Here is a 22,715-nt window from a genome sequence, read left to right as displayed (position 1 = left end):
TCAAATTTCTCCATCTGACATTAAGAAAATTATATATATTCTGACAAATAAAGATCATCTGGATTTGATGGTGTCTCCAATACAATGCAAAAGACATTTTCCCATATAATAATGCTGTCTTTTTCTGATGTATGTAATGCATCTCTAATTTAGGGCATTTCACCAAAGATTTTGAAGTTTGCTGTTGTTAAATCGTTCTATGAGAAAAGTGATTGAGATGTTAGTAACTGCCAGTCTGTTGCACTACTGAAGGCATTGTATTCTATAATAGTATTGTAGCTGAGCAATAATAATATCCACAATAAATCACAGTTTGGATATCCAAAGAGTTGCTCAATTGAGAATGTCATTTACACATTCACTCACTAAATTTTGCAGGCAGTAAGTAATAAAATGGTACTAGTTAATAGTTTCTGTGGTCTAAGAGGTTTCACTATGTGATTCACAATATTCTTCTAGACAAACTGAGGTTTTAAGCAGTTGGTAGTATAGCCAACCAATGGATAATAGGACATCTGACCATAAGAACGAAGAAAGTTGTATTTAATAACATTCTTGTGGCAGGAGGGAAATAGTTAGGGGATTCCACGAGGCTCAAACTAAGTCCACAATTGTTTCTCATGTATTTAAACAATCTTCTGTGTAGTATACAACACGCAGAATTAATTCTTGTGATAGATGACACCAGCATTGTAATAAATCCAAACATACACACTGCAACAGAAGAAATGATAAATAATGTTCTTTAAAGCACATGGTGTTTTAAAATGAATATACGGATTTTAAGGCTTAGTAGCATTTATTACATTCATCTTACAATTATAAAGAATACATCAAATGGAATAGCAATTCAAAGAGTTTTTTCTTAAAAGTGTTAAATATGAGCATCATTCGTCACACATCGGGTTGATAGGCAAATTCTTCTCAAACCTTGATCAGTGTGTGAGTAATTGTTCCAACATAGCTGCTTCTGAAGTTGAGTAGATCAGCTGGTAACGCAACCATACACATGATACTTTGAGCCCCCAAAGGTAAAAATAGCATGGTGTCAGATCATGTTTGAACATGAAGGTCATGCAAAAAAAGTTCTGTCATCCAGCCCTTTGCTGCCAATCCAGTGGATGCATTAAAAAGTCGTTTAACCAGTCATGTACTGATTTGTGTCAGTAAGGTGGTGCCATATAAAGTTATGTGGTTAAGCTTCCTCCAATTGAGGAAAGATACATTGTTCTAGTGCAACAAGAAAGAAACTTCATTTTCAGTTGCTTCACTGGAAAAGAAATGCCTACAAACTTTCCGCTGGGATATGGCACAGTAAGCATTCAGTTTAGGAGAGTCGATTTGCAATTGTACTTCCTTGTGGGGATCCTCAGATATGCACATTATTTTGTTCACATTTCCACTTAGATGAAATGTCGATTCATCACTGAACACTGCACCATCCAGAAAGTCTTTGTCATACACCAACATTATTTTCGTTTGCAAAGTTGGCATGTAAACAGTAGAGAGTGGGCCATAGAGCTAGTAACAACTGCAAAAGATAAGGATGTAGTTGTCTCCTTAAAAGTCTCTACTTAGGCGTCACTTGAATTGCTAATTCAGAACTAGCTTTCTGAACTGATATCTTGGAGCTATGCTTGAGGCTCTCGCTCGTTCAACACGTTCTTCAGTCACTCTAGGTTCATTCCATTTTATTCCCTTTGCGTACAGATGCACAAACAAAACTGTTTGAATTGCTCTTTCATTTGGTGTCTTATTTATAATTGTAAGCTGAATGTAGTAATGCTACAAAGTGTTAAACCCATACATTAATTTTGAAACACCCTGTATTATGGAGTGGTTGTCTGGGAATGGTCTAAAAAGAATTGAACTCATAAAACAACTTAGTTTAGCCATATTTGCAGTTCATATCATTGCAGATCTGTAAGTTGACACATTTTGAGTATTTTCATTCAATAATGTCATATTTAATAGTGAAAAGAAAATATTCATTTCTCAAAAAAGTTATGCAAGGATAATACGAGGGCAGTTCAATAAGTAATGCAACACATTTTTTTTCTCGGCCAATTTTGGTTGAAAAAGCCGGAAATTTCTTGTGGAATATTTTCAAACATTCCCGCTTCGTCTCGTATAGTTTCATTGACTTCCGACAGGTGGCAGTGCTGTACGGAGCTGTTAAAATGGCGTCTGTAATGGATGTGCGTTGCAAACAACGGGCAGTGATCGAGTTTCTTTTGGCGGAAAACCAGGGCATCTCAGATATTCATAGGCGCTTGCAGAATGTCTACGGTGATCTGACAGTGGACAAAAGCACGGTGAGTCGTTGGGCAAAGCGTGTGTCATCATCGCCGCAACGTCAAGCAAGACTGTCTGATCTCCCGCGTGTGGGCCGGCCGTGCACAGCTGTGACTCCTGCAATGGCGGAGCGTGCGAACACACTCGTTCGAGATGATCGACGGATCACCATCAAACAACTCAGTGCTCAACTTGGCATCTCTGTTGGTAGTGCTGTCACAATTGTTCACCAGTTGGGATATTCAAAGGTTTGTTCCCGCTGGGTCCCTCGTTGTCTAACCGAACACCATAAAGAGCAAAGGAGAACCATCTGTGCGGAATTACTTGCTCGTCATGTGGCTGAGGGTGACAATTTCTTGTCAAAGATTGTTACAGGCGATAAAACATGGGTTCATCATTTCGAACCTGAAACGAAACGGCAATCAATGGAGTGGCACCACACCCACTCCCCTACCAAGAAAAAGTTTAAAGCCGTACCCTCAGCCGGTAAAGTCATGGCTACAGTCTTCTGGGACGCTGAAGGGGTTATTCTGTTCGATGTCCTTCCCCATGGTCAAACGATCAACTCTGAAGTGTATTGTGCTACTCTTCAGAAATTGAAGAAACGACTTCAGCGTGTTCGTAGGCACAAAAATCTGAACGAACTTCTCCTTCTTCATGACAACGCAAGACCTCACACAAGTCTTCGCACCCGAGAGGAGCTCACAAAACTTCAGTGGACTGTTCTTCCTCATGCACCGCACAGCCCCGATCTCGCACCGTCGGATTTCCATATGTTTGGCCCAATGAAGGACGCAATCCATGGGAAGCACTACACGGATGATGAAGTAGTTATTGATGCAGTACGACGTTGGCTCCGACATCGACCAGTGGAATAGTACCGTGCAGGCATACAGGCCCTCATTTCAAGGTGGCGTAAGGCCGTAGCATTGAATGGAGATTACGTTGAAAAATAGTGTTGTGTAGCTAAAAGATTGGGGAATAACCTGGTGTATTTCAATGCTGCATAAAACAACCCCTGTTTCAGAAAAAAAAAATGTGTTGCATTACTTATTGAACTGCCCTCGTATGTGATGCTAACCCATAGTCATCTTGTAGACATCTGTTTAAGGAGTTACACATTTTGATCACTGCTTCACAAAATATTTATTCTCTCATGAAGTTTGTTGTAAATAATCATCTGCATTTAAAATAAACAATGATGTAAATAATTACTATGATGTCATCCACTGTTACACATACTGTGCCAAGCATCCCATGCTGAGTTTCATTAGTTGGCACTAGCAAGTGTCTGTGCAGGTCACCAGAAGACAGCCAAGCAGTGCACACCAGCTTCCTATGGAAGTCAAGGAGATTTCAGTGCCTCCAGGAAGCACACGCAGTGACGGCTCCATACTGCTATTTATGTACAGTACCAAGACTCTGGACTCGATCTTATCTTAGCCCTTGAACAAGTTTCCTTGAGTTTGTGCACCATTTCAATTTCTGTATTCCTAGTGCACAACAATCACCTGGTCTTGGACTTGAGTGTGGTTATGAGCTTTATCACCCAGGCTAGCATATTCACACATCTTGTTGTTTTGTCACTGAGTTAAGTATACTTCCCTAATAAAGATCTATGTGTGTTCCCATAATTGTCATTCTGTTTTCTTGAAGGCTCCATTCCTACACCAGCAGAACCCCAGGCCATGAAACTTAAAATGCCACAAATAACTCCACATCAAGATTGTCTTTAGCACAAAAACTTGTGCACAGTACTGCTGTCAAATTTTTTGATCACTTACCTGGTGATATAAAATGCCTGACATTCAGTGAAGTTAAACTGCAAAAGTTTCTCCTTGACAACTCATGTTCCATAGAATAATTCCTATTTCGTAATATGTAAAAGGTAGTGGTTAGAATTTATTAACTTGCATCTGTGAATAGTCAGCATGAAGCTGTGTTTACATATGAATGTGTAATGTGAATGTAACATGACTCATTCCACTTCATTACAATTAACTGTATAAATTATCTGTGGAACATGAAATTAAATAACTACCACATTTATAAAGCTAATAGTCAGTAATGATCTTAATGCCAGTGGAATGTAAAATTCTAACCATCTAACATGGATTTTAAATTTTATGGTAATATTAACTACACCAGGATGTTGGAAGTTTTCTGTTGTCATATAATATCAGTTTCAATACATTTTCCTGTCTGATAAATGGGACTGTGTTTTTGGTGTAAATCTCTTAGCTTTATAATCATGATGGACAAAATAAAAACATATCTTAAAAAGTTGACCGGTTTGCCAATTTCCCACGTAGTTGGCAAGTACTGCCTTTGATGGGAATGTGACTGAATGTGGAGATTTAGTGGTTTGTCTCTAATGAATGAGGAATCTGAGTAAAGCAGAATCATCCCACATGTTACTTGAGTTACTCCATGTGTTATTTAAGTATGTTGTAAGCCCAAATATATTGCTTTTATTACTCTCTGTAGAAATGTTTACTACCTACAGTGATTGAAACTGATGTATGTTGGGGTGGCTCCAGGCCTCGCTTAAAAGCTGTGTTCATTTGTTAATTTGTCATGTAGTTAGATCTCTACAGTGTCTTTTAGGATACAGTATTAGTAGGTGTTTGGCTGGTGCAACAACTTGGTGCTTCATAATTCATGCCATGTTTATGGGAGATGCAGTTCTCTGCTGCAGGGGACTTTGTCTGCTATTTGCTGTCTGTGTGGCGTGATGTTTACGCTTAGTGCATCTCACCTTTGCTGTACTGATAGACCGAGCGAGGTGGCGCAGTGGTTAGACACTGGACTCGCATTCGGGAGGACGACGGTTCAATCCCGCGTCCGGCCATCCTGATTTAGGTTTTCCGTGATTTCCCTAAATCGCTCCAGGCAAATGCCGGGATGGTTCCTTTCAAAGGGCACGGCCGACTTCCTTCCCCATCCTTCCCTAATCTGATGAGACCGATGACCTCGCTGTCTGATCTCCTTCCCCCAACAAACCAACCAACCTGTACTGATAGTCTGCCCTATATACATTTTCCTGCAAGGATTGCATTAGACGTCCTGTTTTTGAAGTCCTAGGTCATCCTTGACTGATCTCTAAAGGCTTTCATCTTGGCTGGTGGACAGAACACACACTTCAGGTTATGTCTGCAGAGTATTCTTGAGATTGTTGTTGATATATGTCATAATCTCCATCGCAACAGGTTTCTCTTTGCCCTCAGTAGCTGTGGTCTCGGTGTCTTCAGCTTTGAAGCTGTAAGGCACATATTACGTGGTGGTTGCTGTAACTGTTCATGTGTAACGTAGCCTATAAGTGCTGCAGATCGGCTGCTAGACTGCCTTGGTCTGAGATTTCATACGCACTAGTGTGCTTAGGGCGCCTTCTCATTGTGAAGGGCATGGTAGCTGGAGGCATGCAAGTATGAATCTTTGTCAGTTTACAGTAGACGATGAGTTCTTGTGTATCATCTGATATTCACTTGACAAGCACATCCAGAAATGGAAGTTAATTATTTTTTTCTATCCCTGTTATGAATTGCCGGCCAAAGTGGCCGTGCGGTTAAAGGCGCTGCAGTCTGGAACCGCAAGACCGCTACGGTCGCAGGTTCGAATCCTGCCTCGGGCATGGATGTTTGTGATGTCCTTAGGTTAGTTAGGTTTAACTAGTTCTAAGTTCTAGGGGACTAATGACCTCAGCAGTTGAGTCCCATAGTGCTCAGAGCCATTTTTGAACCTGTTATGAATTTGGTGTTTCTTGTCTAACTAATACAGGTTTTTAAGGATTGTTGTTGGTGAGATGCCCATGTGCCACATCTCTAATGCATCATGTACATATTGAAGATAGCGCAAGGGTGTGTAGACTGTAGACTCCAGGGATAGTTCTTCAAATGCATCATGGAAACATATTGGCCTTTACTGGTAATAGTGGGCAGCACATCGCTACTCCATTGTTTGTTCGTAGTAATTTCCATTGAATGGAAAGGAGGTTGACATAAGCATGAATTCAGTTAATTTGTTAGCACTGGCCCAAACTTTCCTCTGGTGAGGCTTAGGAAGGCTTTTAGAGGTATCCTTGTAAAGAGAAATACCACTCCAAAGCTCACTCAAAGTCTTCTTGCCCCAGTTGGAAGTTCTATTGCTGCAGGATGAAATGCGCCAAATTTCATAAGTACTGTTAGCATTTACTCACAAAGGGGCCGAACTTTGCTGTCAGGTGCTTTACTAATTCGTATATTGGTGTGCTAATGTCCCTAACGATTTGGTGGAGTGGCATCCCTTCCTTGAGGACGTCCGGTATTCTGTAAAGTCTAGGTGGCATGAATGCTCATGTATGAAGTATTTCCACAGTCTTCTTGTCAGGGAAAGTGTGTTGGAGAAGCATGATGGTCTCCCTCTGTATTTGGGTGGTAGCATTGTCTTTAAGTTCTCCTGTAGGTATCGTCCTCTAATAGCGCATACATGTTTTGCTGTGAACTTGAAAGGCTAGTAGGACATTACAATTGTTTTTCTGTGCTGGAAGACGGCTGTTTCAGAATCTTCTTGTAGCCGCCTGAATGCTTTCCTCTCTTCCTTGAATGTGTTGGGCATTGGAGGAACAGCTCTAGTAAGTGTACAGCATGTTTCATGTCATATTTCCTCTGCAGCATCCCATGAAAGTACAAGAGCAACCAGTTCCGCCATGCTGATAGACTCCACTGTTGGTAGGGTCATCAATGTAAGTGTGAAATTTAGCCAGCCACAAGGTTCATGTTTAGTAGCTTGTCAGTAAGTGGCAGACTGCTGTGCCCCATTGGCTTCAGACAAGCTAACCATATGTAATCAATCCCACAAGTCATGGAAGACAGTTGATGCCAACTACAGGTGGGGTATAAAGAGTTCTCTTGAGCTCTTGCTGTGTCTGTGTCGAGCGTACCGGCGGGGTCAGGTATTTTCACCTGCATCGAGATGACTGGGTGTTTGTGTTGTTTTCATCATTCACGAAAGTGGCGAGCTTGGATTGAGAAAAGGTTGGAAATTTATATGGGCACTGTTAACTACACAGCTGAGCGCCCCACAAACTGAGCATCATCATCAGCGAGTGTACCGTGTGATTTTAGGTTTTCCTGGTGTATGACAAATTTTAATATTTCTCTGGTATTGAGCTAGGTACTGTTGTCCAGAGTGTGCAGAAAACAATTGGTCATTGGGAACTCCTGAAGATAACAAGAAGTTTCTTGTGATTTGACAACATTCATTACTTTGTTTTCAGTTACACCTAATAAGGCACTGGTGATATTGACCATTGATCATCATTTTCTATATATTTAAAAATTACCTTGACACAATTTTTATGGTACAGCACTCACATTTGGTGTTTTCAACAACTTTTTGAGATGATTTTGTGTGTGTTGCCATTACAGTTTAACAAAAATGAAATGTTATTTGGCCCAATTTTGTTAATTGTAAAATTTTTGTTCTTTTGAAATTTGCTTATACACAGCTTTTAATTTTTGTGTGTTTCGTAGAACAATGGAAGGAATAGGCCATAACAGTAATTGGAAGAGAGATTTTCATCATCGAAATAATTCATGGGATGCAACACACATTAGCAGCAGCAGCAGCAGCTTGGTCAATAAAAATGAGAGATTACCACATTCCTTTGGTCCACAACGTGATTTCAAGAAATCAAAACTTACACGAGAGACATACAGGGAGATACATGAAAGAGTTTTGCAACATTTTGGAAAGAAATTCTCATTTGATCCATCACTGCATACATGGCGGTTACCAGAACCAGATGAAATGTTCACAACTGATGACTGGCAAGTATGTGTTTCATAAATGACTTTGGATAAAATATTATTACTATTATCCCCAATAACTGTTGTGTAGGGTTTGGTACAGAACATTCAGTATAACAACTATTTATTGTCTTGTTTTGTTCACTTTCAGAAGTCTTAACATTATCATTTTTTGTGTTGTTGTGATTGTTTTGTAAAATAAATGCAGGAATGAAAAAAGAAGACACTACGAGGTTTGTTTCAGGTGATAAGATCTTTTAATTTTAACAGTATTCCTTTCTAATAGAAACTTGCATTAAAGTCAGCTGAGTAATAATTTCATTACTGGCAGCAGAAATCTGTTAAATTGATGACCCTGTGTACATGAGTATTACAGCAAACTAAGTCGTGAAATAGTTACTAGGGCACTCTGCTTGCCATCATCTTCTCTAGTGTAGCAATTGTCCACTTTATTTTTCAGTGTGACTCTAGTTGTGTATTGCTATGTTTTAAGTATTTTCATTTCTGATTGTAATATCCAAATCGTGTTTATGAATGATGAATGAAATCTTAGGTAGCTTCACATATTCCACATTTTGTGCAAACCGTCACAGTGAGTGAATTGTTGAGGTGTGACATGCATAAAACTGAATGAGAAATGTGTCTAATGTCTATGAAAATTATTTAGGGTATATTTAATTTAAACAAATGTTATTACAGAAATAGTAGTTAATTTATTTATGCATTTATTTTACCTGGCAAGCAACAAGTCCTTTTGTAAGACTATGTTGTCCCACTTTCAAATGTAAATTTTAACTACACTTGTTTGCAATTTTTATGACTAGCTGCCAGAATTAAAAAGCCTTCAACAGCTTTGGTTGTTGATGTGAAAATTGCTATAATGAATATCAGAGATTTACCACACTCTTAATGGCACCAACAAAAAGTTACTAGAACTCCTCGTATTGTTTTGTAATAACATTCATAATTTAGTTGGAACCATGCTGCAACCTTGATACAAATACAGGGTGTACATAAAGTCCAGGAACACTTTCAATTATTTATTGCACAAGAACTAAACATAGTACAGAAGTCATATATATTGCATTTTGAAGAGAAACTCTTGATTTTTTTTACAAACATTCAATATGCCAATATGTGAACCATGAGTGACAGACATCAATACAGTAATCGAATTTTTGCCATACCCGTCCCAGCATGCCAGCATGGCATCGTCACTTCCCGTATTCTCTCTCGGAGCTCTGCTACATCACATGGTAGAGGCAGTACATAGACCAGATTTTTAATGTGTCCCCACAGAAAAAAGTCAAATGGAGTGAGATCTGGTGATCGGAGAGGCCATTTTTAACTCTTAACACACAGAAAGCTCACTCTGCACCTGAACGCGCCATGTTTGCGACTATTGCTGACTATTGGCGTATTACCAAACGACGCTGTGGCGGTTTACACGAAGAAGGAAAAAAAAAAAGCTTTCAGGGTTTCTGTTCAAAATGACATATGTATGATATCTGTACAATGTTTGGTTCTTGTGCAATAAATAATTGAAATTGTTCCCGGACTTTACGTACACCCTGTATTTAGGTAGCTCAGTCTGAATAAGTTAATTTTTTTTTTGGTGTTATTTATGAAAGTGCAAAGTATCTTCAAAAAGTACTTAGTTATATCTATAATAGGATTTCCTTGATAGACCTTCAGTGATTTGAGAGTGCTGCAGAAGTTTTGACAGAACTTTCATCCTCTGAGCAAAACAAAAAAATTCGGTGACGAGCTGAACTAAACATGGCTTCAAACCAATAAAACAAAATGAGCCAGTCTTATACTACTACATTATTAGTGTAACATTAAAATTTCCATTTAGATGTTTATTAATATTCATGTAACTTATCTTAAGGTGCCATGTTGCACATGGAAAATGTGTAAAACTAAAAATTGTATTGTGCGCTCACTTTAGGAAGCTAACGTAATTTTTATTTAGGATCTAGGATGATATATTGGTTCCATGATGGGGTAAATACACTACCAGAAAAAAAAGTAGTACACCCTTTCAGTGGTTTCCAAATCACTCAAGACTTATTCTTGGAACTGTGCATATGGAGTACATGAAACAGTTACATTTACAGATCGGTAGCACAAACAGTTCAGAGGTAACAGGTATCAATCCATGCTGAAACACCCATATTAGTATGTGGCATAGCCTCCACGGGTGACGATGAAGAGGCTGACTCTGGGATCCAGTTGATCATACAGAAGGTGAATACTATCCTGGCGTATGTTATACCATATCTGCTTGAACTGTTCACATAGGTTTTTAAGAGTTTGGAAAAAAGTCCGGAGATGGTTCCGGTCACGGAAATTGCTGCGCATTTTGTGGAGCATGTTGAATTTCACAGATAGTATGTGGGTGACCATTATCGTGTTGGAACAATGCGTCACCTTCCTGTTGCAAGAGTGGCAAAAGAACAGGTGTAACAACATTCTCCACATACCGAGTGCTGGTTAGCATCCCCTCCAGAAACACCAAAGGTGAATGAGATTTGTATCTTATCGTACCCCAGACCATAAGGCCAGTGTGTCTTGGACGAATGCATTCTATAAGACAGCACTCACCAAGTCTACATTGTTCATGCAAATGACCATCAAAGCAGAATCTGCTTTCATTGCTGAAGACAACAACATGCCATTCCATTTTCCAAGTGGACCGATGACCGTTGCAGTCTGGTCCCTTTAATCCCACAAACCATTTTCCAAGTGATCCTCTGATGACACCAATCAAGCTGTGCATGTCGATTCAGTGGTGTGAGTGGAAGATAGCCTAGGGTGTGTGTGTCCATAGCCCCATTGCTAATAACTGGTTCACAATGGTTTGTGTTGACACTTCTGGGCTCACAAGCCCTGTTATCTGTGCTGTGGTACCTGTACAATCTTCCACTGCGGTCCTTAAAATACCATGATCCTGGCAGGTGTCTTTCTAGTATGGACTTCCGGAACCTCGTCTACAAATGTGTGGATGTTCATGGACCACAGATACCAGCACCGTTGCACACCTAACACAGCACATCAGATTTGTGCTGCAAGTCTCCGAAAGGATAATCCTCCCACTCGGAAGGGTGTTTGTGTGTGTGTGTGTGTGTGTGTGTGTGTGTGTGTGTGTGTGTGTGTGTGTGTGATAGTTGTCTGCTTGCTTAACACATTTGCAACACCCTCAGCCTTCTGGCTGTGGGCTATCCCTATTAAAGGATAGACACAGATGGTGCTGTGGCAGCTATGCTACTGTGCTATCTGTTGGCAGATGATGTTAAAACAGGTATCAGTACATCTACCATCCCCCCCAAGTGGCATAGGATTAAAATCGATATCATCTTTCCAGGTGTACTCCTTTTTTTCCCCATTTTTTTCCAGGCATTGATATCCTTCAATTTGTGTTTTATTGGAGAGCCTTTTTAATTGCAGCCTTTGGTAAAGTAGCATATGGTAAACATATTCATTCACAGCTGATAGAGTTCAGTCAATATGTGAATGTAACTTCATTGGATCCAGTGAATACTTGCAGCTTCACAGATGATTTGTGGGTTCATTGCTGGAGATTCCTGAGAGCAGTTGGCATTGTTTGACTGATAAGGTGTAGTAACAAAACTTTAAGGCCTTCATGGTCTCGGGATGCAAAGTGGCTGCAGTGTTGAATAACCAGTCATAAAATTAATGAAGTTTGATAGAAAGTAGATTCTGAATCTTCTCGTACATTATTAGTATATGAATAGTTTCAAGCATAAAAAAGTGCACACCAACAAATGCTACCCATATAGTGCATCTACACCCATACTATGCAAATGACTATGAAGTACACTACTGGCCATTAAAATTGCTACATCAAGAAGAAATGCAGATGATAAATGGGTATTCATTGAACAAATATATATTGTACTAGAACTGACATGTGATTACATTTTCACGCAATTTGGGTGCATAGATCCTGAGAAATCAGTACCCAGAACAACCACCTCTGGCCGTAATAACAGCCTTGATACGCCTAAGCATTGAGTCAAACAGAGTTTGGATGGCTGTGTACAGGTACAGCTGCCCATGCAGCTTCAACACGATACCACAGTTCATCAAGAGTAGTGACTGGCGTATTGTGATGACCAGTTGCTCGACCACCATTGACCAGACATTTTCAGTTGGTGAGAGATCTGGAGAATGTGCTGGCCAGGGCAGCAGTTGAACATTTTCTGTATCCAGAAAGGCCCGTACAGGACGTGCCACATGCGGTCGTGCATTATCCTGCTGAAATGTAGTGTTTCGCAGGGATCGAATGAAGGGTAGAGCCACAGGTCGGAACACATCTGAAATGTAATGTCCACTGTTCAAAGTGCCGTCAATGGGAACAAGAGGTGACCGAGACATGGCACCCCATACCATCACGCCGGGTGATACGCCAGTATGGCGATGACGAATACACGCTTCCAGTGTGCGTTCACGGCGATGTCGCCAAACACGGATGAGACCATCATGATTCTGTAAACAGAACCTGGATTCGTCCGAAAAAATGATGGTTCGTCTTTGAGTACACTATCTTAGGCGCTCCTGTCTGTGAAGCAGCGTCAAGGGTAACCGCAGCCATGGTTTCTGAGCTGCTGCAAACGTTGTCGAACTGTTCAGGCTAATGGTTGTTGTCTTGCAAACATCCCCATCTGTTGACTCAGGGATCGAGACGTGGCTGCATGATCTGTTACAGCCATGCGGATAAGATGCCTGTCATCTCAACTGCTAGTGATACGAGGCCGTTGGATCCAGCACGGCATTCCATATTACTCTCCTGAACCCACCGATTCCATCTTTTGCTAATAGTCATCGGCTCTCAACCAGCGCGAGCAGCAATCTCGCGATACGATAAACCGCAATTACGATACGATCCAACCTTTATCAAAGTCGGAAACGTGATGGTACACATTTCTCCTCCTTACACGAGGCATCACGACGACGTTTCACCGGGCAAAGCCGATCAACTGCTGTTTGTGTATGAGAAATTGGTTGGAAACTTTCGTCATGTCAGCACATTGTAGGTGTCACCACCGATGCCAAACTTATGTGAATGCTCTGAAAAGCTAATCATTTGCATATCATAGCATCTTCTTCCTGTCGGTTAAATTTCGCGTCTGTAGCACATCATCTTCGTGGTGTAGCAATTTTAATGGCTACTAGTGTACATAGCAGAGGGTGGCTCCCATTGTACCACAACTTAACATTTCTTCCCATTCCATTCGCATGAGGAGCACAGGCAGGACTTCTTAGCTCAGGAACAACTTCTTGAATGCCTCTGTGCACTGTAATTAGAATAATCTTGTCTTCGTGGTCCCTCAAGGAATTACACATAGGACTGTAGTATATTCTTAGGTTCTTTGCTTGGTACCAGTTCCTGAATATTTGGAAATTGATGTTTACTGGATAATTGAAGGGATCGGTTGGTAGGACATATTCTGAGGCATCAATGGATCACCAGTTTAGCATTGGAGGATCAAACCAGTCTCTAGACTGAAGAAGACGACGACGACGACGACGACGACGACAACAGCTACTACTACTTCTACTACTACTACAACATTCAGGTGGCTGCCAATTCAGCTGTTTCAGCATTTCTGACTTCCATGGGTCAGACACACCTGTGATCATTTGAGGGTGTCCTTCTTTGTATATGTTCAATACGTCCTGTTAACTTTGTCATAAAGGAGCCCTTCACGCAAGCTGAATAGGATGTTTTCAAACAATTGTCCTACATATATTTCTGTCTGGTAAATTCCCCCTCACCACAGAATCCCACATCTGTCCCTTTCATGCAAGGTCTTCTTTACTCTTGTCCACTCTCTTTCTTGCATCCAGCTGATATTCATCCTGGCACCTTCCATTACAAGTAGTGATGGGGAATTCTGTTAGGCTAAGCGCAAATTGAGACACGTATAGCATGTGTAATGTGACACGACACTACAGCACCACTTGGCGACACACAGCACTGACGAATCAAACCGCGTTCACCCTGTAATCTTTCTCAAATGATTTTAAAGGAACTATTGAATAAAAATATTTGATTTATACGTTACTTGTAGAGTTATATGTCAGCTTCATGGCGAAGTTGTCATCATCTTGCTAATAGTCATACTTATTCTGAAATACCTATTTAAGTAAGACAATGTGCAAAATTCGAAAAGTTTGCAACAAAAAATAGTGGTCGCTATGATTTTTCATTTGGTGCATTTTAGACCACGTGTTGCTGTGTATGAAATTTAGCTAACATATTGAATTTTTCTTTAGGTTCAGGAGGAGATTCCATCTGTCTTTGATCTTGAGAAAGTGGTTCATATGTAGCATGTTCACTCCCGATCAAATGCATGCGAGAATGAAATATTCATAACATCCCTCGTATCTCCTTAACTGGTAGAGATGTCAAAATGAGATTTTGGCACGTGATAGCACTCGAGGAAGAGAGTATTTTGCCAAATCGTTAACACACTGAACTTTCTTATATGCGGTTATATAGCAGAAGGTATAGTTTTTTTTATTTTTTCCAAACCAGTACTGTATTTTAAGGGACATCGACAGCTGGTGAGAAGAGAAATTCCCAGTATGAAAATAAACATGAAATTTATTATGTTACTGAATATGGACACAATGAGATTTTTCCGTAAGCTGTTGGCCTCTCTGGCTGTTAATTGGTGGTTTAATGAGACGCTCTACAGCTGCAGCTGCTGCTGGAAGATGAGTTTGTGCAAATTGTACTGTGTTTTGGGAAAAGTAGCACAATTAAAACCGCCAACAAGAAAAATGTAGCAGTTACTCACAAGTGACAATGCTTCTTCGAATGAAAAATGATTAACAATTCACACAAAAACAAATCACCAATTTTATAGAATCTCCATGACCCATCATATTTTTAACACTGAACAACTGGGATGGAAGCATACCAAAAGATTTTCTTCCTGTTTGTCACCTGAGCAATATGAAAATGATGACTAGTGCGCTCATCAGATAAGTGACGTGCACATGCCAGAGGCTGGTTACCCAGCTATGGCATGCTAAACTGGCAATGTGTGATTCACAAATGAAATAGTTATTATTGAGAAAAGTAAATGATTGATCCAGTGCACAAGACAATAGTCAAAGTACTGTCAGCAGCTGGGAATAATTCACCCAACAAAAATGCGGAAGCTAACCAGGTGTGCCTCGTGATGGGAAGAGTTCACGTCGTTGGAAAAAACTTGTCATGAATATGGATCTACCTTTGTCAGCAATATATTTCAGTGAATTAAATATGTCGTGTCACCAGACTCTTTCAGGTTACTCACACTTGCGGAATAATATAGACCACACTCTTCATTTGTGCTGCCTGTTGTGTAATTAGTTTATCAATGCTGCGTATGCAGCCACTGAAATGCTTTTTCTCATCACTATGCGCTAATTAAAATATTTTCGCTCATGGGGGTTTCTCAACAGCTTACATCTATGGAAATTCCTACTTTTCGAATTTTTCTAACACACAGTACATACACACCAGCATAATAGGCAAGGTGTAAGCAACCTTGTTTCACAGCATAATATTTAAAATTTCCTGCCTTGCTTGTTAATGATATGATTTTATTTACTTTGTTACTTCCTTTTTCACTAATCTCATGATGAACTGTGTCCCCCTTCGTGTGATCTGAAAACATTGTGGAGGCCAAAAATATAATTCCAGTGGCTAATAGCTCACCAGTCACTGAACTATGCATTGCTATTGACAAAAGAAAAACAATAATGAAATGAAACAATAAAACTTATGTAGATATAAATAACTGAAACACATAGTGTGTTAGTGAAGAAAGATAGAATATGGCAAAAAACGAAACACTATGCAGTGATAATAAAATTACTATATAGTAAGGTTATGATTTTTGGATGGTCAATACTACCACTGCCCATACGTGCGGTGCCAAAGGGACGATATGGGAGGACTGCATTCCCGCTCCCTGCCTCACCCGTCTCACAGTGCTCGTGTGGCTCACGGCACGAGATTCTGTGCCACAGCCACAAAGCCACATGACCTGGTGCGGGTGCATGTTGTGACCCCATTGTGTTGCATCCCAATCCGCGTGGTCCCACTTGAACCTGTTAAGTTACAAAAACACTCTTTGTGCTGTATCGAGCCACACAGTATACGCTTCTTAAATTTGTGCCTAGCATTAGGCTGCACCTGTTTTACACGAGCAAACTGCTTCAGTTTCATCGCACTCAGCCTGTCTTGCATGGTCACTTAAAACTTGCAGGTCTTTCCATATGCACTCATTTTTGATCCTTTCTCCCCTCGTGTTTTGTAGAGCAGATCTAAGGATTTTTGTTTCAAAAGTTTGTAAATGTCTTACATGTCTTTTAGCTGCAATATAGCTCTCCACTCTGTAGGATATAGTGCACAGAAGGAAAGTTTTGAACATGCTCTGTTTAACTCTTAGGAACATCCTTACACCTAGAAAAATCTTTGTACTAGAGTGAATAATTTAAATCCTGTGGTTTCCGTGTTCAGAACCCAAAGATTTGCATTCCTATCACTTCCTACATCACTACCAATTCACATTCTTAATCTACTTTCCCTCCAAAAATGGATTACGTCAAGATATTGTTCTGCTCATTCACATTGCCGCTCTTACGTTTTCGCTCAAAGTTAAACCGAACTCTCTGAACTTGTTGTTTCACATATCCAGTTTACTCTGTGCTCCCTTGTTTGTTTCACTCCAGATGGTGAGATCATCTTCAGATATAAGAGCATATGGGTTCTCTTTTCACACTTTCTTTATGCCCTTCATTATGGTATGTCCTGACAAGTACTGTGGAAGAGAAACTACCCAGTTACATACTTTCCTTTGTTCTAAATCACTTTGATCTCCACTCTCCTCTTTGTACACTGTTCTCGCCTTTATCATTCTCTATCTGAATTTTTGTGACTAAAGAGGTTGGAACATTCCATTTTTCCAAGCACTCCCATCCTTCGTACTTTGGTGCACTGTCATACTATTTGATTCTTTAGTTTGGTGGAGCATCAAGGATTTCGTTGATGCTCAATAATCATGTAACACCATTTCAGAAAGGTAATGCACTCGCCACAGTGTAAACTATGCACAGCTATAAACACTGGATAAATAATTTATTCATATATCTCCCAACACTCCCACTTGAACAAATATTTTTCAGATATTGAACACTATACAGGGCTATTACAAATGATTGAAGCAATTTCATAAATTCACTGTAGCTCCATTCATTGACATATGGTCACGACACACTACAGATACGTAGGAAAACTCAAAGTTTTGTTCGGCTGAAGCCGCTCTTCAGGTTTCTGCCTCCAGAGCGCTCGAGAGCGCAGTGAGACAAAATGGCGACAGGAGCCGAGAAAGCGTATGTCGTGCTTGAAATGCACTCACATCAGTCAGTCATAACAGTGCAACGACACTTCACGACGAAGTTCAACAAAGATCCACCAACTGCTAACTCCATTCGGCGATGGTATGCGCAGTTTAAAGCTTCTGGGTGCCTCTGTAAGGGGAAATCAATGGGTTGGCCTGCAGTGAGCGAAGAAACGGTTTAACGCGTGCGGGCAAGTTTCACGCGTAGCCCGCGGAAGTCAACGAATAAAGCAAGCAGGGAGCTATTTTAATCTTTCAACAGGATGGTGCTCCACCGCACTTCCATCATGATGTTCGGCATTTCTTAAACAGGAGATTGGAAAACCGATGGATCGGTCGTGGCCGAGGTCATGATCAGCAATTCATGTCATGACCTCCACGCTCTCCCGACTTAACCCCATGCGATTTCTTTCTGTGGGATTATGTGAAAGATTCAGTGTTTAAACCTCCTCTACCAAGAAACGTGCCAGAACTGCGAGCTTGCATCAACGATGCTTTCGAACTCATTGATGGGGACATGCTGCGCCGAGTGTGGGAGGAACTTGATTATAACATAATAAATTTCATGTCTGCTGAATCACTAAAGAGGCACATATCGAACATTTGTGGATGCCTAAAAAAACTTTTTGAGTTTTTGTATGTGTGTGCAAAGCATTGTGAAAATATCTCAAATAATAAAGTTATTGTAGAGCTGTGAAATCGCTTCAATCATTTGTAATAACCCTGTACTTCACAGGCTAGACAATAATATGCCACCAACTTCTGAAACTTGTCCTTATTGAGAAGCTTGGTTAGGAGATCCGATAACATGTCTTCTGTGCATAGATAATTGACGGTTATATTTCCCTGCTCCAGGTTGTCTCTTATAAAGTGATGCTTTATGTCAATATGTTTGGATCTTACACTGGTGACATTATTGTTGGTAAGTTTAATAGCTCCCATATTATCACAAAATATCACAGTTGGTTTTATTTTTGTAAGAGATTCTATTTCACCCATCAGTGTTCTAATCCGTAGAACTTCTTGGATAGTGGAGAATAAGGCCATATATTCAGTTTCCATGGTGCTCAAAGCAACTGTCCTCTGTCTCTTACATGACCACGATATCAATCTTACCATTAGTTTAAAGCAACATCCAGTGATGGACTGTCTGCTTTCCAGCTCACTTCCCCAGTCTGCATCACTGCACCCTTCTAAATTTACATTTTCCTTTATAGAATACTTCAGCTTATAATTAGTAGTTCTCTTTAAATATCTGAATATTTTTGTGATAGCTATCCATTGTTTTTCTCTTGGAGCATTGAAAAACTTGCTTCCAGCAGTTTTGGCAAATTCAGTGCTTGGCCGGCCGAAGTGGCCGTGCGGTTAAAGGCGCTGCAGTCTGGAACCGCAAGACCGCTACGGTCGCAGGTTCGAATCCTGCCTCTGGCATGGATGTTTGTGATGTCCTTAGGTTAGTTAGGTTTAACTAGTTCTAAGTTCTAGGGGACTAATGACCTCAGCAGTTGAGCCATTTCAGTGCTTGGTTTGGAAATCTGTGCTAAATGCAGTAGACTTTTTACAGCTTCCAAGTAGGGTTATCTTTCTTTACATTTCTTTTCCTCATCAGTTTGACAGTTCAGCATTATTTTCCATTGGGGTAGAAATAGGCTTACAATTTTCCACACTGAACTTTTCTAAGATAGTTCTTGTTTACAGAGACTGATCAATCCATAGTTCTTTTCTATTGGTACTTCTTAGAATCTTCATGCCTAAGTATTGATAAACGTCCCCTAAGTCATGTATATTAAATTCTGACTGTACCTGTTTTTTTAAAAAGTTCCATTTTAATTTCGCTATTGATCAAAATGAAAAAAAAAAAAAAAAAAAATCATCTATCCATGACTGTATCTTTTCCCTTGCTTCTTTTACAATGTATACTTGGATCTGCTTTTGAGTGTGACATGTCCAGTTTTATCAAAATTTTGTGTAAACATTTATTCCAGCAATGGCCACTCGTCTTTAATCCGTACATGTGTTTCTTCAAATGCCAACTCTTCCTTTTTCCATTAGTAATCAAGGAATGGAAACGCCAGGTAGGAATATCAACAATGTAGGAAAAGATAGATTGCTACTTACCGTAAAGAAGATACGTCAAGTTGTAGACAGGTACGTTTAAAAGACACTCACATATAGCTTTCTGCTACACGCGCGCGCACACACTGGAGAAGTGGAAGTGGAAGTGGAAGTAGAAGTGGACTGCCAAAAGGCGGAGCGTCAGGAGGTAGTCAGGCAGGGGGTAGGGGGAATAGAAAGGGAGAGGAGGGTGGAAAGACTGGTGGATGTGTTGGCAGAGGGCTGTGAATAAACTGGGTGGCAGATGAGAATGGGGAGGAGATGACGGGCCAGAGGGGTTGAAAACTGTTGGGTAGAGGGTGTGGAGACAGTATGTTACCATAAGTTGAGGCCGGGATAATTACGGGAGCGGGGAATGTTTTGTAAGGATAACTCCCATCTGTGCATTTCAGAAAAGCTGGTAGTGGACGGAAGGATCCAATTGGCTCGGGTAGTGAAGCAGACATTGAACTAGAGTGAGTTATATTCAGCTGCATGTTGTAGCACAGGGTGGTCTGCTCTGCTCTTGGCTACAGTTTGGTGGTGGCTGTTCATCCTGGTGGACAGCTGGTTGGCAGCTTAACAATATAAAAAGCTGTGCAATGATTGCAGTAGAGCTGGTATATGACATGGCTACTTTAACAGGTGGTCTGGCCACTGATGGGGCAAGATAAACTTGTGACAGGACTGTTACAGGAAGTGCTGGGTGAGTGGATTGGCCAGGTTTTGCACCTGGGTCTTCCACAGGGATATGAACCTTGCAGCATTGGGTTAAATTGAGAATGGCATAGAGATGGACTAGGATGTTGTAGTAGTTGGGTGGGCAGTGGAATACCACTTTAGGAGGGGTGGGAAGTATCTTGGGAAGGATGTCCCTCATTTCAGGGCATGATGATAAGTGATCAAAGCTCTAGTGAAGGATGTGGTTCAGTTGTTACATTCCAGGGTGGTACTGGGTGATGAAGGGTACACTCCCCTGTCGCTGGTTTTGGGGGTGGTTGGAGGATTGGGGTTTGAGGGGAAATGGCATGGGAGATCTGTTTATCTGGGTGATAGTGCCAGTCTGTGAGGGCCTGGATGAGATCCTCAGCATACTGAGCAAGGGAGTTTTCGTCACTGCAGATATGCTGTCCCCAGGTAGTCGGGCTTCATGGGAAGGATTTTTTGTTGTGGAAAGAATGACAGCTGTCAAAATGCAGGTACTGTTGGTGGGTTTAATATGGACAGAGGTGCAGATGGAGCTATCAGAGAGGAGGAGGTCAACATCTAGGAAGGTGGCATACTGGGTTGAGAAGGATCACGTGAAGAACGTGTTGAGATTGTGAAGGAATGAAGATAGGGGTGTCTTGGCCATGGGTCCAGATCACGAAGATATCATCAATGAATCTGAACCAGACTAGGGGTTTGGTGTTTTGGGAAGCTAGAAAGCTCTTCACTAGATGGCCCATAAAAAGTTTGACATAGGAGGGTGCCATGGAGTAGGGATTGAAGAATGGCGCCAAACAACCTTCCAGCAAATCCAGAGCCAAAACATTTCCATAACACTGTTTTTAAACGCTCCACCAACACTCTCAGCTCCAGAGAAGTTCCAGTCCTATCCAAAGTCCTCACCTTTACCCTACAACCAAATTTAACAATGTTGGACTTGTCAAAGTTGTCAAAGACCTACTTTCCTTCTTCCAATCCCTGCAGTGGAAGCACTTCTTTGCTGCTAATCACTCCAACCAAAAACATCCTAATTCCAACATTAAACCCAGGCTCTTCCAGTTCGTACCACCATCCAACTGTGATTCCCCACCCCTCCCACCTAACCACTCGCTGGTTACCTTCCAAGAATTCCATACCTCCAACTTAGCCTCACCATCCTTTCCCTGATCCCTGCCTCAGAACACCAACCTTTCAGTAGAAGAACGAACAGCCATACATAACCTCAAAACAAATCCTGACCTAATCATCCTACCTGCAGACAAATTTTCCGCCATTGTTGTTATGAATCACAGTGAATACATGGCAGAAGTCCCTCTGCCAATTGTCTGACTCCTCCACCTATAAACTTTGCCAGATTGACCCCATCCCAAAAGTCCAGCACAAACTCCAATCGCTGCGTAAAGCCCTAGGCCCTTTCCAGAACATCTCTGAATCCATTTCCCTCCTCACCCCTAAGACACCCCACACACCGACCTTCTACATGCTCCCCAAAATCCACAGACCTAACAATCCTGGACACCCTATTGTGGCTGTTTATTGTGCCCTCACTGAAAGAATTTCGGTACTCATTAACCAACACCTCCAACTAATTGCCCATAATGTAGCCTCCCACATCAAAGTCACCAGCCACTTCCTTCTCCGACTCCACCATCCCTTCCCCTTTACTTCCTGGATCCCTACTCATCACAGTTCACTATTGAACACTACCTTTACCAGTGTCCTTCAGACTCCAAACTTACTGTCTCATTCCTCATACACCTTACTGACTCTATCCTAGCCCACAAGTACAGGGTTATTACAAATGATTGAAGCGATTTCACAGCTCTACAATAACTTTATTATTTGAGATATTTTCACAATGCTTTGCACACACATACAAAAACTCAAAAAGTTTTTTTAGGCATTCACAAATGTTCGATATGTGCCCCTTTAGTGATTCGGCAGACATCAAATTTGTTATGTTATAATCAAGTTCCTCCCACACTCGGCGCAGCATGTCCCCATCAATGAGTTCGAAAGCATCGTTGATGCAAGCTCGCAGTTCTGGCACGTTTCTTGGTAGAGGAGGTTTAACACTGAATCTTTCACATAACCCCACAGAAAGAAATCGCATGGGGTTAAGTCGGGAGAGCGTGGAGGCCATGACATGAATTTCTGATCATGACCTCAGCCACGACCGATCCATCGGTTTTCAATCTCCTGTTTAAGAAATGCCGAACATCATGATGGAAGTGCGGTGGAGCACCATCCTGTTGAAAGATGAAGTCGGCGCTGTCAGTCTCCAGTTGTGGCATGAGCCAATTTTCCAGCATGTCCAGATACACGTGTCCTGTAACGTTTTTTTCACAGAAGAAAAAGGGGCCGTAAACTTTAAACTGTGAGATTGCACAAAACATGTTAACTTTTG

The 22,715-nt window shown here is 41.0% G+C and overlaps 1 protein-coding gene across 7 annotated transcripts in view; it reads left to right on the top strand.

Moving 5' to 3' along the window:
• Positions 1-22,715, top strand: part of LOC124615425 (cap-specific mRNA (nucleoside-2'-O-)-methyltransferase 2) — a 310,465-nt gene that overhangs the window by 56,892 nt on the left and 230,858 nt on the right. For all 7 annotated transcript variants that reach the window (XM_047143304.1, XM_047143300.1, XM_047143301.1 and 4 more), the window contains one exon: positions 7,806-8,106. In XM_047143304.1, the coding sequence (XP_046999260.1) occupies positions 7,810-8,106 (297 nt within the window). In that variant the 5' untranslated portion in view covers positions 7,806-7,809. The remainder of the gene's footprint in view (positions 1-7,805; positions 8,107-22,715) is intronic.

This window comes from Schistocerca americana, chromosome 5 (genome assembly GCF_021461395.2).
Source record: "Schistocerca americana isolate TAMUIC-IGC-003095 chromosome 5, iqSchAmer2.1, whole genome shotgun sequence".
NCBI lineage: Eukaryota > Metazoa > Arthropoda > Insecta > Orthoptera > Acrididae > Schistocerca > Schistocerca americana.
The sequence above is the reverse complement of the archived record's forward strand: the minus strand, read 5'-3'. Positions and strand labels throughout refer to the sequence as shown.